General features: G+C 37.8%; 1 protein-coding gene and 2 long non-coding RNA genes across 4 annotated transcripts; all 3 read left to right on the plus strand.

Moving 5' to 3' along the window:
* Positions 1-7807: 7807 nt before the first annotated feature.
* On the plus strand, positions 7808-17522 carry si:dkeyp-13d11.2. 2 transcript variants are annotated; one of them, XM_041983693.1, is made up of 4 exons: positions 7812-8014; positions 8443-8556; positions 16357-16448; positions 16835-17522. In XM_041983693.1, the coding sequence occupies exons 1-4, from the start codon at positions 8008-8010 to the stop codon at positions 16973-16975; spliced, it is 354 nt and encodes a 117-aa protein (XP_041839627.1). In that variant the 5' UTR covers positions 7812-8007; the 3' UTR covers positions 16976-17522. The 2 variants fall into 2 exon arrangements, 1 of the variants encoding a protein (XP_041839627.1); XR_006010058.1 differs by lacking the exon at positions 16835-17522 and having other exon boundaries at positions 7808-8556; positions 16241-16363.
* On the plus strand, positions 13434-14279 carry LOC121638740. Its single transcript, XR_006010061.1, has 3 exons — positions 13434-13754; positions 13881-13975; positions 14176-14279. It is a non-coding gene; the product is annotated as an uncharacterized LOC121638740 (long non-coding RNA).
* LOC121638739 lies at positions 14595-15821 on the plus strand. Its single transcript, XR_006010060.1, has 4 exons — positions 14595-14729; positions 14833-14909; positions 15080-15193; positions 15296-15821. It is a non-coding gene; the product is annotated as an uncharacterized LOC121638739 (long non-coding RNA).
* Positions 17523-18943: the final 1421 nt, after the last annotated feature.

The raw sequence follows: 18943 nt of genomic DNA on the forward strand, positions 1-18943 counted from the left end.
TACAGCACTCCCTGGTCTTCTGCTCCTCCATTCACTCCTCACCTCCCTCATCCTCCACACCTGTTCCTGATCCACTCATTACAATCCAGTCAACCTGCCACACCTGTGTTCCTCTGTTCCCCAGTCCTACATAAACACCAGCCCTTCAGTCACTCATGGTCGGACCTTAACCTACTCATGAAGGACGCACTCCCACTCCGTTCCTGGCTTCAGCACCCCCAGTACCACTTCCAGCATTGGTATCTGTATGATTCATTCCTCTGAGTTCTGGTTCTCAATAAATCTGTTAACCTGCTCTTGTCTCCTGAGGGTCCTGTGTAACAGTCTGGTCACACTGAAGAGATACATTCACTTGCAGGTAAAGTGAAAATGATTGTAACGAAAATATTTTCTCAATTGTTGATCATTTCGATGATTAGACCCTGGTTTAGAGCAGAATTATTCATTTTTTAATTTTGAATTTAATTCTGCCTGTGTAAATTTGTGTTTACATAACATGTTAATGGCTACTGTACATATTTGTTTGTTTTTGTACTGAGAACTTGTTTCCAATTTCAGAAAGGCAAGATGACAGCGCCCATCACAATGCAAATTGTTTTAAGTGAAGATAATGCCAGGAAGTTGTCTTTACCACTGGGCTGGCCTGCATCAGCTGAAGAGCTGGGTCTTAAAATTAAAGAGGCCTTTGGACTTGAACAAAGTTTCGGTCTTCAGTATCAAGATAAAGAATTTGGCAATGAGTTCATGAACTTGATGGCTATTGGTGATATTATGCGATAAGGCCACATGGACTGTGTTATCGGCTGGGAAACTCACCAGGTCAGAGTTTTTTCGATGGTTTACTTCAGTTCGCTAGGTGTTTTCTGTTTTAAAACAACAAAGGCGCCCAGAATAGTTCAGTGTCTTTATTAGCTTGTGGAAGAAAACAAACAAATAATTAAATCAGCCTCTCATCAACTTGGTCCACTGGTTATTGTTTTTAAAAACGGTGGTTACCACACAAATTCAGTGAGAAGATCCAGATATCTGGCAACACGTGATCCAACCTGACCAATTAAAAGGGAGTACCTCCGCGTAACTATCTGTGTAGCAGGGGTCCACATCAGGTTTGGCAGAGTTGCACGACTAACCTCTTCAGAGTTTTTACCGTTTCTAATTTTAGCTACCATGTTAAACTTCAACTTGTAAAATCATTCATTTTGCAAGGCCTGGCAGAGGACATCCTGACCCTGGTGCAGGGCCACAAACAAGATTCAATATGACTCTTGCAAAAACCAGGGTCAGGATAGAGATGACATTTGGACTCCTGAAAGCCCGGTTCCACTGCCTCAAAGGACTCAGGGTGGCCCCTACCAGGGCATGCAGAATAATATCTGCATGTGTTGTGTTACACAACATAGCTGCCCTGACGAAGGAGAGGAGCCCTCCCACTGATCCCCCTCCTCCTGATGTGGTGGACCCCATCACCCTCGCAAAATGTGTCAGATTATTAATCAAGTTTTGAGAGTATATGTCTTTTATTTCTTACTTAGTTACTGAATCTTAAAATTGGTTATTTTACACACATATTAGGATAAATTATATTACTGAGACACTGTTTGAGATCACACTATAGTCTCACACCCGATTTTAGTGAGAATAGTTTGTGTAAACATTAACATTTATTTACAAGAAAATTGCAGCATATGATCACATGTAGTAATAATTCATTTCCACAACACAGATAATAAAAAATCACAGGTAAATGATTAATACACCAACTCTTCTATTATTATCATTTTAAGTATTAAGCGCAATGACATCAATAAGGTTATATTTAGTCAGAACATACACACTGCTTTTGAAATTGACTGGATAATATGATGTATGATTAACTAGCTTTTCAGCATCTATGAACTCTGTTGCTTGGGCAAGATTAGACACTGCAATTTCATATGCTAAGAGATCTTTATTCCAACCCATAGTCTCATAAAGATGGTATTCAAAACAGTATAATGAACAGTCTATCATATAAATGTTTTTTAGACCAAAGATAGGAACTGTACCATTTGCATGTGTGATAATTAAAGATCTTTCACTTATGTACTTGTTCCCATTGAGAAAAAGCTACTTTACCTTCACTCCAAAAATCTCCTATCTTTGCTGTAATATATTCCATATTTGTAATCTCGGAGACAGGACCCAATTCTTTTTCATGTTCAAAAACTGGATGCTCAGCAGCCATTTCATTTTGGCAGCATTCAAACAGCTGATTATGGTTCACGAGCGACTTGCAGACATTTTTGAAATTCAATTTAGATGACCACTGTTTAAAAAAACAGTGCTTTGATTCAAATCTCATGCACATTTTTCTTATCAAAGGACCCAAATTAAGAATTTGAACAGGAATATGTAGCAAGTAATGTTGCTCAGATATGATATTATTTTCAGGAAAGAGTTGTTTAAACTGTTTTAAATGCTGTTCAGTCATATTACAATCATATAGACCATCTTTCTGTCATCGAATGGCATGCGTGGCTTGGAGAAAAGCACCAACATGGTCCTCTAGGCAGCCTACTATATGACATGAGACTGAAACACTGGTAGACTTACAGAGAGTGGGGAGATTGATGGGGATAGCCTAACAGAGAGTATTAACAGACATTGGGGAGAGTGACAGGAAGAGACAGACAGGTGGGACACAGTGTGGAAACTGACAGGGGTAGACTGACTGATATACAGAGTTGACAGACTGGGTAGACAGATGGGACGACTGACTGAGAAATATCCAGGTATGTTTGACAAACTGTTTCATGTTATATAAGAAGTTGATTGTTCTTATTTTTTACATTCTTGAGTTGTGGGTAGATGTGTTTGTTTTGATGACTTCGAAATAAAATGTATAAAATGCTTTTTATGTGATTTCTTCAACTACTAGTTAACTAATAATAGCTAAGTAATGCTTATTTTATGTCTTTTATGCATTTCCGAGGGGATAGGTGTTTACATTTTACAATAAGGGTCTAAAAAGGCATTCAGTAATGATTAACTATGGTTAAGTGATGCTTATGAAGCATTTATAAAGGCTTAAGTCAGGCTGCTAATGTTAAGTAATGCCTTACTTAAGATCAGGTAAAGACTACCTGATGACATACACAGCTCAGCATTAGTAAATGATTACTTAAGACATTATTAATGGTTTATTAGTGCCTATCCAGGTAATGTACACCATATAGGGAAGGATTAGTAGATGCATTAGTTTGCTGTTACTTAATAATTATTGACTAAAAATCTACACCATTAGTAAACAATTGCTTGAGAAATATTTAAGGGGTTATTAACATGTTAACTACCATCATAATTAATGCTGAGTAATGCATACATAATGACAAATAATTACATAATTCAACATTTGTTAACACATAATAATGCATCAAGTAAGGTTCAGTATTAAACATTAATTATCTGCTTATTAATGCATTAAATAATATGCAAACTAACGCAAAGTAATATGTAATATTAGTTAATAGTTTACTTAACAGGTAATTAATGCTTAATATTGCACTAACTAACGTAAATTAAAGAGACCCTTATTGTAAAGTGTTACCTAAAGGGTAAATATTTATCCCTTTGCTAACACTTTATAAATGCTTAACAGCCTTTTAAGAATTACTTAACCATAGTTAATTATTATTGAATGTTTTTGCATACATAAGAGTGGTAAATAAGCATTACTCATTAACATGTAGTTGAAGAAATCACATACAAAGCATTTTATATATTTTATTTAGAAGTCATCAAAACAGATCAACTCACAACTCAAAAACTGAAAAAATATGAACATTTAACCGCTTAAAGAGACTTAATGAAACATTATGTCAACCATGACTGGATATTTCCAGTTCAGTTTCTCAGTCAGTCCACCCATCTATCTACCCAATCTTTCAACTCTGTATGTCAGTCAGTCTACACCTGTCATTTTCCACAATGTCTCCCACCTGCCTGTCTGTCTCCATCTGTCACTTTCCCCACTGTCTGTTAAGTTGTTATGTTGACATACTGCGCCTCTAAGTTTACTGATGTGATTATTATAATTTCAAATTAGTTCTGTCTTCTACCGTATTAAATGTATCAGGTGAAAGGCTACCTACACTTTTCAGTTAACTAATGTCTCATGTCAGTCTTTGAAATGTATGAAAATAAACTTCTTGGAGTGGGGTTAGTAGTTAGATTAATGTGTTACCGTGTTCTTTGGGTGAATTTCCTCGTTTTCCTTTTCTCTTGTGTGTGTGTAGCCTCGTCTTGTGAGGAGGTGAGATGTTAAGCTCATCCATTTTGACACAGAGTGAGCCGCGTGTCCTGCTGCTGTAGCCTGTGCTGGTCTTTCACTCAGATGCTGCGTTTGTAACCAGAATGTCAACTACTCTAAATAACAATAAACACTAAAACAATAAGAAACAACAGAGGAAAACTAATTTGGGTTCAGATAGCAGGTTACTATCTTATCCAGCTATTTATATATCACTGGACTGGAGCTAGTATGTCCAAGAAACAAAACAGGCAAACTACATTCTGGACATCATCACTTCTCATATCTCAAACACCATACTCCTGAATTAAAAGGAAACTTCTCACAACTTGGTACACAGTTTTACATATAAAATATAACGGTGACACTTTATAATAACTGCACACTATTAAGCATTATTAAAGCATTATTAAAGCATTAGCCAATACTTAACTGATCATTTATTACGTATTTACAAAGCATTACTCATTATTAGTTAATCATTTATACCTACAGTTATAAAGACATTATTCATGATTAATAAGCTGTTTAATAAACGGTTTAATAAATTATATTTTCATACTCTATAAATCATAGACTAAGCTTTTAAATTTGTTTATAACTACAGTTATAAAGCCTTCAATAATTATTAATAAGCTCATGTATAATGTGGTTGATAATGATATTTTTAGATTTTATAAATCATGAGTTAAGCATTTATAATCATTTATAACTACAGTTATAACGGTTTCTTAAATGATTATTAAACTCATGTAAAATCTGATTAATAATGATGTTTTCATATTTTTTTAATCATGAGTTAGCAATCATAAATGTCTCAAATAGTGTGTTATGAAATGTTTTATAAACAATGCAGTTCATTATTAAACCAGGCTGTTACTAAATCTTGATAGAGTATTTTGTGATCTAAAAGTATGGGGTATGTATGTTTTACAACACATTTATAAATGACCCTAAATGGCTGACTATCTCCAATTTCAACAGTGACTAACAAAGGACAAATATCTTTTTCAAAAGACAGGCTATAAATGCTTATTAATACCTTAATACACTAATAACAAGTAGTTATAAAGCATCCACTACTTGTTAGTAAAGTATTTTGCGTGAGCTTATCTAAAGTGGGGGCTAAATATACCTTATAACATATTTATAGATGTGAATAGAAATAAATGACACAACACAGAAGTACACAATGCACTGTAATTATTTAAGATGCAAAAAACAATACACTGACCCAGTCAATAAAATACAGAACATGGCTGGATACCTGTATTTTTTTGCTGCAAATACACAATTCCTATCAAGAGTTTTATCTAAATAAAAGTGTATCACAAGTGTGATAATACAAAAAGGATTTATCAAAAGGTAAAATAAATGTACAATATATTAAAAAAACTCAGTGAAGATTAAGTGTAATAACGCACTACCAATCGGCCATCATTAAAACAATATGGAACAAGGCCTGAATTTTTTGTAAACAATGGTGACTAACAATTGGTCACATAAGTGAAAATAACAAATAAAATCTTTAGAGTACATCTATCTTTGTTTTAAGGGGAAGCAACTTCCCAGAAGATTTGTACGTTTTGAATTTGTCTTCTATGTCAGGATCTGCATGAATTGCAGAGACACACTGTGTAGCAAACAAGGACAGTTTGCCCGGTTTGTTTTTTTCTAGTTCTTTATATTTATCAGGTTCAACTATGAATAGCTCTGCAATTGGACATGTTGCCACAATTGTGTTCCGGTCCACCCCCAAACGTTTAAATGTGGCAGACATGGTCCCTCCTCTTGCAAAATTTTGGCACTGGACCTCCATCAGGCAAAGGGATGTGCAGTGTTAATCTTTCATAGAGAGTGGCTAGGTCATGCCACAGGATGTGTAAAAAAATAATATTTACACCTGAAGAAATGTATATAGAACAAGAATGTTCCATTTGTTCTAATGCCATTGTTTATCACAATGCTGCATCCTGTGGGATGACCTGGCCACTCTATTTAAGATGACTTTTTAACACTGCACATCCCCTTGCCTAATGAAGGCCCAGTGCCTAAATATTGCTATGTTTTACATTTGAATAAACTCTCACTGTTGCAAATTAGACAGCACACAAGTTTTTTTCTTCTTATTTGAAACTGATTATCCAACTCCAATGACTGCAAATTTTCTGTAAAAAGTAAAATAAGAATTTTACCTCTTTGTCGTGTCTTTTGGTCCTTTTTATTTGACTTCTTGTGCTTCTTCGCTTTCCCTTTCTTCTTCTTCCTCTTCTTGTCATCATCTGATGAGGCTGTGCTCATGGAGGAGTCAGACCCCTCATCAGAAGACTCAGAAGAATCTGAAGGCAAGCTCTGTATCTCACTGGAGTCCTGGATGGAGTGTGTGGCTTCTTTTTTAAGAGCTATAAAAAAGAAAAAAAAACAACCAAACATAAGCTTGGGTTGAACAGTATCTGTAAGTGCACCTTAAAAAGCAGAAGCAGAAAAATAATGTGTGCTTTGTAATATTTAGTCAGAGTGGATTTACATGCTGCCAGTTGCTCTTTTAGATAGTCTCTTTCTTTGGTGAGCTCATCAATCTTATGCCACTCTAACTTCATCTTACAGTTTTCCAATTCTTGAGATTTTCTTTTGTCTGTCAGTTGTGCAGTAGGGGCAATAGTCACACCTGGAAAAAAGAAAGAAAGAATTGACTATAAAAAGGCTATACAATTGTATCAGTTTCTAATAGTATTGCTAAATAATAAAATAAAACTAGCATTTCATACATAGAGACTAAAAAGTATGAACTATAAACCTGTCTTTGTTATATATCTGATGGAATTTAGTTGCAAATATATGTTTTAGATCTCTTTATTTACATCTTATTTTAAAAAATGTGTATTCAGTGGTAAAAATGTAAAGCATAAATACAGTTTAGTATAGCAAGAAGTTTAAAAAATGGGGAAAAGCACGTCAACTGCTAAGGAAGCGCAGCTATATCTAGTGTATGTCACATAGGCTACAGAATGTGTACAAAATACAAATACCGTTTCTACTGCTTTCAAACACAGGAGCTGGAGCAGCAGCAAAATGTGAGGCCCAGTGACTGTGCTCAAACCAAGTGCAATTTAAATTAAATTAATAAAACAATTACCCAACGAGCTGTGTTTGTGAATGAATGCAATGATCGAATGTTACTATTGCTAATAGCTTACTAGCAAGCTAGCGCCAAACCTCACAACTACTGTGTCTGCGACAAAACAAATTTTACTCACCACTAGTACCACTGACGTTCATCTTCTCCACGTCGTTATTACCTTTTTTTTTCCCCCGGGTCCGCATGACAATCCTTCTGTCACAGTCTCTTGCTTCGTTCACAGAGCCAGAAGAAGACATTGCTCTGCACTGATTTGAACCTACGGGGAGGGGGGGTTCAGAACATCGCGTTTTCCTATTGGCCATGTCGGACGCAGCGAAAGCGCGGCCTTTCCTGTTGTCCTGCGTCAACGACGTAACTTCGAACGCGTGAGATTGTGGTTTTCGGCGGGCTACCGGGATTATAGCAATGGGGAAACTCACTCAATTGAAAAAAATTATTAACAAGAATACCACTAAAAGAAGCGTCTTGAAGCTCATCAAGTGTCTTCAGAAGAATAAACTACTTAAAAGAAAAGTCAAATGCAAACTGTGCCACCGGGAAATGAAACTGAGGAGGAGAGTGAACTGTGGAGATCAATATGCTTGGTAAGAAATGTTATTTTATTAGGGCGTTTTCACTCTTGAAAATTTGCATGTAGGTTTGCTCGTAGCAAAACAGATATCACAGAACAGTTTTCTGAGTTTTGGTTCCACACAAAAATTAAAATCCAGATGTTCCCTTAAGCATTCGTCACCGTCCTTATGGCAACGGGGGTGCGCATCATTATTATTATTATTATTATTATGTTATTGTTTGTCCTAAATATGGTTCCTTTTTGTGTGTTTTTAAATAAATAAACGTAATAAATAAGAGTCATCAGCTAATTATAATTGTATTACACCATTTACTCTTTGATAACATGTCACTAACTAAGCTAATATTAGTACACGTGACAAAGTGTGTAATATACATTACTCTTTGCAGCCTCTATTTCTGAAATAAGTATTTAATGTTTCTGTTCTTTTTTAAATAGGACCTGTCGAAGAGCAGCACATGTTGGACAGGCAAAACAAATCTCCATCAGACACAAGTCTATATTTAGTCATTCTAAAGTGCCCCTTAGATGCTGGATGCAGTTTATTTACAGGTGAGCATAAAAACCTAAAAATTATGTTTGAATTAATCTCTGTAAGTATGCTATCTTGTTGAATGTTTGAAAAATGTAATGTACAGCGTAGCTAAATCACTGCGGTGAAGTTAGTTTCAAGTTGGATATTGGATATTCGCGCTGTGGTTGTTGACTTAGGGACTGTCAATAAATTTTGAACCATCACTCTTCAGAAACAAAACTTATAGCTGTCCTCTCTTGTTACCAACTCTCACAAAATCAATGAAATATCATGCAACAAAACAAGCACTGATTTCAGTCAGGGTTGGTACAGTCAGTTAGGTGAGTTTACTGCTTGAGTTTCTGTCTTGGTTTCGGGTTATTGTTTACATTGCTGGTGTGGGGCTCTGTCGTTAGCACCTTCTCTCTTCAACCAGTTGAGGCCGTGACGCGGGTCACACCCACTGTGTACTGCTCAGGGCAAAGCAGATAGAGGCGGTGATTTTGAGGAAAATCCCGTATAAAAGAGAGAATTTGTTTAACTTCAGCAGAACAAGCACTGATTTCAGTCAGGGTTGGTACAGTCAGTTAGGTGAGTTTACTGCTTGAGTTTCTGTCTTGGTTTCGGGTTATTGTTTACATTGCTGGTGTGGGGCTCTGTCGTTAGCACCTTCTCTCTTCAACCAGTTGAGGCCGTGACGCGGGTCACACCCACTGTGTACTGCTCAGGGCAAAGCAGATAGAGGCGGTGATTTTGAGGAAAATCCCGTATAAAAGAGAGAATTTGTTTAACTTCAGCAGAACAAGCACTGATTTCAGTCAGGGTTGGTACAGTCAGTTAGGTGAGTTTACTGCTTGAGTTTCTGTCTTGGTTTCGGGTTATTGTTTACATTGCTGGTGTGGGGCTCTGTCGTTAGCACCTTCTCTCTTCAACCAGTTGAGGCCGTGACGCGGGTCACACCCACTGTGTACTGCTCAGGGCAAAGCAGATAGAGGCGGTTTCAGCCGGGTGCAATCAAGCAAAGTGTGCTCAGCTGTGTCAGCTCCAGGTACTTTTCCACACATGGTGCGCTGAAGCGTCAGCGAGGCGTCAGCCTTTGTGTCAGCCCACGTCGGGTTAAGACCACAAAGGGTAAAGACCTGCGAGTCTACCTGCACGAGTCCACCGAGAAAGGGCACAAGCTTAAACCTCCTCACAACTATATTAACGCACAATGTGCTTCAAACCCATCCCTGTCAGATATGGGTACAGACCAAGACGTGTCACCCATAGACACTGCAATCCGCAAAACCTGTCCTTTCCAATGGCATGCACATCAGTCACACCCTCTGTTACCTTTGGTCTCTGGAACTGTCAGTCCGCAGTTAACAAAACAGAATTTATCAGTTCATTGATAAATCTCTCTGACATTCAGGTCCTAGCCCTGACTGAAACCTGGATCCGTCCAGAAAACACAGCTACACCAGCTGCCCTTTCTGTCAATGCAGAATTTAGCCAAACACCTCGCTCAGCTGGACGAGGAGGTGGAACGGGCATTCTTATTTCTAAAAAGTGGAACTTAACTTCTGTCCGTCCTATGGCTAACTGCTCATCACTTGAGTATCACGCAGTAAAGGTCTCTACACCCATCACTGCATACATTCTGGTCATTTACCGCCCTCCGGGTGGCAGTATAGCTGAGTTTGTCTCTGAAATGGACATGATTCTCTCTGACATTCCTGATGATGGCACACCACTAATTGTCATGGGAGACATGAACATTCACATTGACAAACCACAGGCAACTGACTTTCTGGCTCTTATCTACTCTTTCAATCTCAAACGGGTTCAGACTCCTCCAACACACAAAGCTGGCAATACTCTTGACTTGGTGCTGACCAGAAACTGCTCCACAGCCGACCTGTCTGTCACCCCGCTGCACCTCTCTGACCACTTCCTGGTTAAATTCTCTGTCTTCCTTCCTCATGTCAATCAGGCGGCTCCAAAAATGGTGTCCTACCGCAGAAACTTGAGATCCCTCAGACCTACACAGCTGTCTGATGAGGTTTACTCTACCCTCCCTTCCCACTCAGACTTCTCCTTACTGTCTGTTAATGAGGCTACAGAAACACTCTGCTCCTCTCTCGCCTCCTCTCTGGACAAACTCTGTCCTCTGGTGTCAAAACCAGCCAGACAAAACCCTCCCAGTCCATGGCTCACAGAGGCTCTAAGGGATCACAGAGCTGGACTCAGGGCGGCAGAAAGAAAGTGGCGCAAATCAAAAGAGCACGCTGACTTGTCTGAGTACCAGCAAAAACTTGTAACTTTCACATCCAGCCTAAAGGCGGCCAAGATAACCTTTTATCAGAACAAGATCCGCAATGCTCCCAACACACGACAACTGTTCATAGCGTTTAACTCTCTTCTATCTCCACCACCTGCTCAGCCTCCCACTGTGCTGACTGCAGAAATGTTTGCTTCCTACTTCACTGAAAAGGTTGCTACCATCAGTAATCAATTCACTGAGCCTGACCAACTCAGCCTTACCAAACCAGCTACTGGTGCCTCACTATGCTCCTTCCGCTCTCTAAATGAGGACGAAGTCTCTAAACTTCTAGTCAGCTCAAAACCCACAACCTGTCCTCTTGATCCTGTTCCCTCTGACATCCTGCAGAGCATTTTACCTACAGTCAAATCTGCAGTAACTCATATTATCAACTCCTCTCTTAAATCCGGTGTCTTTCCTTCTGCCTTCAAGCAAGCTCGGGTTACCCCGCTGCTGAAGAAACCCACACTCAACCCAGCCCAGGTTGAAAACTACCGGCCGGTCTCACTGCTTCCATTCATGTCTAAATTACTAGAGCGTGCCGTCTTCAGTCAGGTCTCACAGTTCCTCCAGGACAACAACCTGTTAGATCCATATCAATCTGGATATAGGCAAGGTCACTCTACTGAAACTGCTCTCCTGTCAGTTACTGATTCCCTACGGCTTGCCAGATCCACTGGTCAATCCTCAGTCCTTATACTGCTGGACCTGTCGGCTGCCTTTGACACTGTCAACCATCATATACTGTTCTCCAAACTCTTAGAGCTTGGCATCTCAGGATCTGTCCTCTCGTGGTTTACATCCTACCTCACAGGGAGATCATTCAAAGTATCTTGGCGAGGGGGCGTGTCCAGATCACATGGGCTAACAACAGGGGTGCCTCAGGGCTCGGTGCTCGGCCCTCTTCTCTTTTCCCTATACACCTCCTCACTCGGTGCAGTCATTAGCTCTCATGGTTTCTCCTACCACTGCTATGCAGATGACACTCAGCTTTTCCTTTCTTTCCCACCTGATGACACAACCGTCTCAATGCGAATATCATTATGCCTTGCTGATATCTCTGCATGGATGAAGGATCGCCACCTTCAGCTAAATCTGTCCAAGACTGAGCTTATTGTCTTCCCAGCCAGTCCTTCTTTACCGCCACAGATAAGTGTGCAGCTTGACTCAATCACACTAGTGCCTACATCTTCTACCAGGAATCTTGGTGTCATGGTAGACAGCCAGCTGACCTTTAAGGACCATGTTGCCTCGGTTTCCCGGTCTTGCCGATTTGCTCTCTACAACATCAGGAGGATCAGACCCTACCTGACTGAACACACGACCCAGCTCCTGGTCCAGGCTCTGGTCATTTCACGCATTGACTACTGCAACTCCTTACTGGCTGGCCTGCCTGCATGCTCAGTTAAACCTCTGCAGATGATCCAGAACGCAGCAGCACGTCTGGTCTTCAACCAGCCCAAAAGAGCTCATGTCACTCCGCTGCTAATTGCTCTTCACTGGCTTCCAGTTGCAGCACGCATCAAATTCAAAGCTCTGCTTCTGGCTTACAAAACAATAACCCAAACGGCTCCGGGCTACCTTCACTCCTTAATCCAGAGCTACACTCCCTCTCGAAACTTACGCTCTACCAGCGAAAGACGCCTAGTGCTCCCACCACAACGTGGCGCAAAATCAGTAGCTAGACTCTTCTCCTCTGTTGTTCCCCGGTGGTGGAACGATCTACCAAACTCCGTCCGATCTGCAGAGTCCGTATCCACTTTTAAGACCAAGCTAAAGACTCAGTTGTTTAAGGAGCATTTCCACATTTAGCTTAACTAAATGAGTCAGAAAGATTTGTCCAGCTTTTTGGCTCAACCAAGTACTGAAGAAGGTGTGTGCACTTATGCCCAAGATGATATTGTGTGATGAAATCATGCACTTATGCCCAATTTGATATTATGTGATGAAATCATGCACTTATGACCTAGTTGATATTGTTTGATGAAATCGTGATCCTGTATTTAAATAAAATGACTAAAAAAAAAAAAAAAAAAAAAAAAAAAAAAAAAAATTATATGCACTGCACTAGCACTACATGACAGCACCTGGGTCCAACTGGACTCAAAAGCGGTCTGACTATCACTTAATTATGACGTCCCATCTTGTTTGAATTCATGCTTGTGTTGTTCTTCCTCTCAAATGTAAGTCGCTTTGGATAAAAGCGTCTGCTAAATGACTGTAGAATAGAATAGAATAGAAAAATTAAATGAATCTGCTAAATTGACACAAAATCCATCTCAAACTATTCTAATAGCCTCCCAACATGAGGCACATTTATTTTTATCCAAATTAAAGTAATTTCATCTTTCTAAGTATTTAGTATTTAGAAAAAAAAATCCCATTTCAAGACGAATATGATTTTAAAATATTTGTTATGACAAATACCATCCTAAACACTAGGTGGAGCTAACGTGATCCACCTAATTTTATCCTAAACAGAGTGAAACGGGGCAGAGAGAGCACATGGCAATGGCAAATCTACTCTCAACTTCTGTCCAAAATGGGTCGTTTTAGAAAAGGACAACTGTAGACTGCATTTCTAAGAAATGCAGTCTACAGTTGGATTAAAAGACTCAAAATGAGGCCGCACTTTGGGAATCTATGTTGTAGAGGATAAAGTTTTACACCCTAATGCATGTAAACAAGTCATCTACAGTACTACTTCAGGTTTTTTGTCAAACCTTTTTTTTTATCAGCAAGTGAACATGCCACCAAAAGAAATGACTTACATGTAGGGCAAGAATACAGCTGAGATATGAGTTTCAAATTTGTCATCAGAATTCGATATTGCTTCATTAGCTTTCTTTTATGATTTTGTAGGTCAAGTTTGACAACTATGAAGCCCTTCTGTCATTTCTGCTGGTGAACAACAACCACTGGAAGTTGCTGGTTTGCAATCTTTACTGCTAAGAAATTACCAGATATTTTGGTTAAAGCGGATGATATTGAAATCAGTTTCAATAAAACTGTTTTCTGTCATGTCACTTTCATACTTAATTTGTTGGTCTGTTTCAGTATATCAATACAGAAGCCAGTACAGTCTTCCTAATGGATCCTGCACAACTGTCATCAGAACTTGAGGACTCCAAAAAGGCTGCTGGAAGAATACAGTAATTCAAGAAATATGTTTAAAAAATTTTTTTTGAAATACAAATAACATTGGGAAAGAAGTCACATATGTTTTGTCCAGTATCGCTAACACTACAGTGGTTTACATTTTGAGAAGCTGATAGTTGCAAAATCATTTTTTGTCATATGAACAGAAAAAATAAATAATAATTGCTCTGACACAAATAATTTCATTATCTAGGGAATACTTCAAGATGAGAAGGACATGCCATGGAAAAACAGACTGGGTCGGGATCCATTGGAAAGGGGGGGCTATGTGCCACCCTATCCAACAAGATGGAAACAACTGTGGAGTCATTATAGTCAAAGTAAATTGAGGATTTACTGTTTTTTGATGTGTTTGTATGGAAGGTGTGAAAGTGCAAATAACCTAACTGCATGTGTTTTCATAAACTGGATAAGCTTTTATTCTGCATTCCCCAATAGAAGAGCTTAGGTCAATGGGATGCATCACGCATTCCTTGTACTCAGAATTGGTTAAGCATATTATACATGTATTTCTACCTATTTTAGTGTGTGTGGATGCATGATGCAATGTGTGTCCACATGTAACTATTTGTCTGTATTATTATTACATGAAATATAGAGTTGTTAACAGCAGTGCTTTTTTTCTTTAGATGGCAAAAGCATTGATGGAAGCATTTCCTCTGCTGCCAGATGTTAAGTTTGACACAAGTAAGAAGGCAATGAAAGGCGAAAGAAAAGCACTGGCTCTTCAAATCCTTGATGCATCAGGTACTTTAATACATGCATTCATACATAAACATACACATACTTTTACATGTACTCAAACACACACTTAATAATATTGGGTCTTTGTCTTATTTTATGATTATAGTGTTTGATGACAACACCTGTTGCTCAATGTGTGCTGGTAGCAAACCCCCTGTGTCTGGGCCCCACATCACCGACTGGGTGAGAATTGTCAATGTTTAATCTTTAACCAGATCTAAGAAGTAACTTGGGGTAGCCATTAACATGTTGCGATATCACATGGCAAGAAAGTAAACAACCTTGTGACAGGAAAGGAATATGTCCCGTATTTATGTACCAGTAAACATGCATGTTTTCTTTTGTATGAACAGATCCAGTGTGACGACTGTGATCGATGGTTCCATGCCATATGCTTAAATATGACGAAGAAAGACTTTGATACAACCAAGAAGGGATGCTGGAAATGCCCATTGTGCAATTAAAAGGTAAACACATTCCTCTACTAAATGTTAATAGTTGATGTTGAAAATAATGCTGCAAATTGATTTGATTCAAGTAACCGTGCATGTTATCTTTTGTATGAACAGATCCAGTGATATGACAGTGATCGATGGTTGTGGCTTGTGCTTGAACAAGAAAAAGGAAGACTTTGATTAAACCAAGAAGGGCAGCTGGAAATGCTCATTGTGTTACTAAATGGCAAATAATCCTCTAATAAATGTTGACAGTTTATTTTGAAAATGGTGCTGCAACTTGTTTTGTTTCGCATGAGATCGATTAAAGATTTATCCTATATTAATATTACAGAATTACAACAAAAACAGAAATAAAATTTCTGTAACTAGGATAAAAATGAGTGTGCCTCATCTGTGGAGACTAGTAGAATAGTTTAATATGGATTTTGTGTCAATGGGTCACATGACCTGGAAGCTATTGAACGTTAATCATAAATTTACAGTAACAAAAAATACTCAAAAATAATAAATGACTATAAATGCAATAAAAATGAGTGTGCCTCATCTGTGGAGACTAGGAGAACAGTTTAATATGGATTTTGTGTCAATGGGTCACATGACCTGGAAGCTATTGAACGTTAATCATAAATTTACAGTACAAAAAATACTCAAAAATAATAAATGAGTATAAATGCAATAAAAATGAGTGTGCCTCATCTGTGGAGACTAGGAGAACAGTTTAAGATGGATTTTGTGTCAATGGGTCACATGACCTGGAAGCTATTGAAGGATAATCAGAAATTCTAGATAAAAAAAATGGCTAAAAACACGTCGAAAAAATACAGCAAAATCACTCAAAAATCTGGTAATTTAGCAGATTCATTTAATTTTGTTGCATGATATTTCATTGATTTTGTGAGAGTTGGTAACAAGAGAGGACAGCTATAAGTTTTGTTTCTGAAGAGTGATGGTTCAAAATTTATTGACAGTCCCTAAGTCAACAACCACAGCGCGAATATCCAATATCCAACTTGAAACTAACTTCACCGCAGTAAATCACTGTTTTGTTTTCTTTAGATTTTCTCAGGGTCTGCGATTACGACAAATTGACATGATAGATGATACCATTGCAGCCAGTTCAACCACTCTTAGTAAAATGGCTCAAAAAATAAGGGGTGTTTGTGTGGCTGCAGTTCGAAGGATGAGATGGCGTACAGGCCAACAGATTGGTGGAGTGAGGGAATTTGTCGTAATCGATGAGAGCCATTTTCGTCACAAAAGAAAGGTGTGTAACAGGGATTCATATACTGTACTTTGCAAATCTATTTAGAGGTACTGAAGGCAGCATGCAGTCTAAATCAAAACAGTAGTGTGTGGGTCACCAGTCTTTCTGCTTTTCTTGGCAATGCAGGGTTTAGAACCAAAACCAAAACTGTAAACATAAACAAATTGGCCCTTATGTAATTTTTTATTGTGAATAAATCAGCTGTACCATTGTTATTAGCAAAACTAATATTTGGTTTAAACATGTTTACTTCATATCTGGGAACACATGTAGGTAATTTTTATGCAATATAAAAATATATACTGTTCATAGAATGTTTAAATAGTTATTAATATATATTATAATGTTAATTGTTGTGTGTGTTTATTCTTCTGTTTCTGCATTAGTATGGAAGAGGAAGAATGGCCGGTGGGTGGAAAAGAAGAAAGTGGGTCTTTGGAATGCTGGGTAAAACATCAGGGAAGGACAAGGCCTATTTTACGCCTTGTAGAAAAAAGATCACGAAGACATCTTGTTCCTGTGATTGAGCTTCATGTCAGAATTGGTTCATCAGTGATTAGTGATGAATGGCGTGCCTATCATATTCTCTCAGCTCTGGGGTATGACCATCATACTGTCAACCACAGTAGGTGGTATGTAGAGCCTCAAACCGGTGCTCATACCCAGCATCTAGAGAGGGCTTGGAGGTCCTACAAAGAGCGGATCTGGAGACTAAGAGGAAACCGCAATGACAGTTTACTTTCTGAACACCTGACAGTGATTGAGTGGAATGAATGGCTTGCAAAAAAACATCGAAAAGGTGCGCTGGGTAGACTGATTCATGACATTTCAAGAAAGTACAGGTAGTCATACAAAACCAGGACAAATGGACTGTCTACTCGTATGTTTAATGTTTTACTTGATTTATTTGAATGATACACTTTTATTTAGATAAAACTCTTGATAGGAATTGTGTATTTGCAGCATTTGTACACAAAAAAATACAGGTATCCAGCCATGTTCTGTATTTTATTGACTGGGTCAGTGTATTGTTTTTTGCATCTTAAATAATTACAGTTCATTGTGTACTTCTGTGTTGTGTCATTTATTTATATTCACATCTATAAATATGTTATAAGGTATATTTAGCCCCCACTTTAGATGAGCTCACGCAAAATACTTTACTAACAAGTAGTGGATGCTTTATAACTACTTGTTATTAGTGTATTAAGGTATTAAGAAGCATTTATAGCCTGTCTTTTTAAAAAGATATTTGTCCTTTGTTAGTCACTGTTGAAATTGGAGATAGTCAGCCATTTAGGGTCATTTATAAATGTGTTGTAAAACATACATACCCCATACTTTTAGATCACAAAATACTCTATCAAGATTTAGTAACAGCCTGGTTTAATAATGAACTGCATTGTTTATAAAACATTTCATAACACACTATTTGAGACATTTATGATTGCTAACTCATGACTAAAAAAATATGAAAACATTATTAATCAGATTTTACATGAGTTTAATAATCATTTAAGAAACCGTTATAACTGTAGTTATAAATGATTATAAATGCTTAACTCATGATTATAAAATCTAAAAATATCATTATCAACCACATTATACATGAGCTTATTAATAATTATTGAAGGCTTTATAACTGTAGTTATAAACAAATTTAAAAGCTTAGTCTATGATTTATAGAGTATGAAAATATAATTTATTAAACCGTTTATTAAACAGCTTATTAATCATGAATAATGTCTTTATAACTGTAGGTATAAATGATTAACTAATAATGAGTAATGCTTTGTAAATACATAATAAATGATCAGTTAAGTATTGACTAATGCTTTACTAATGCTTAATAGTGTGCAGTTATTATAAAGTGTTACCAAAATGTGTTAGTTTTAGTGAAAATAAAAATGATAAAAAATTTAATTAGTACATTTAGTGTATAAATATTCTTCGTATACTCTATTGTACAAGATGTATTGATGTTATATTGTTTTTTCCTTTTTCATTCCAGCAGGTATTCCTGGCATCGTGTTATGATACTCAACGTCTTTCCTGTCCTTTCCACCCCAACTAGTCTAAGCAGATGGCCGCCCTTTCTGAGTCTTATATTGTGTCTTAGGGATCTTGTCTTGTTCTTGAGTTAAAAAGAGGGTGGAGTCTAACCCTGAGTCTGTCACTAGGCAACATCTTCATCATAGGAAACTTCACCTTGTGACGTCACTCATATGTAATGAGGAAAGTTCTACCAACATTCTGTGTTCCATTCATTTACACTGCAGCCTTCACAGGACAAATAACTGGAAAACATGTGTGTTGAATGTAATTTCACTCATTACTGACATTATCAAACCTGAAACATCTTAGAAGTCATGATGTACAAGGATAATATGCAGATTAACAAGGAAGGTTGTACTGCTGGCTTCAAGAAAGATCAAGGTAAATCCCCAAACCTGCTCCTTTATTTCTTCCCACCATTTTCTTTTTTGTTGTAAAAG

This window comes from Melanotaenia boesemani, chromosome 4 (assembly GCF_017639745.1).
Source record: "Melanotaenia boesemani isolate fMelBoe1 chromosome 4, fMelBoe1.pri, whole genome shotgun sequence".
NCBI classification, from domain to species: Eukaryota; Metazoa; Chordata; class Actinopteri; order Atheriniformes; family Melanotaeniidae; genus Melanotaenia; species Melanotaenia boesemani.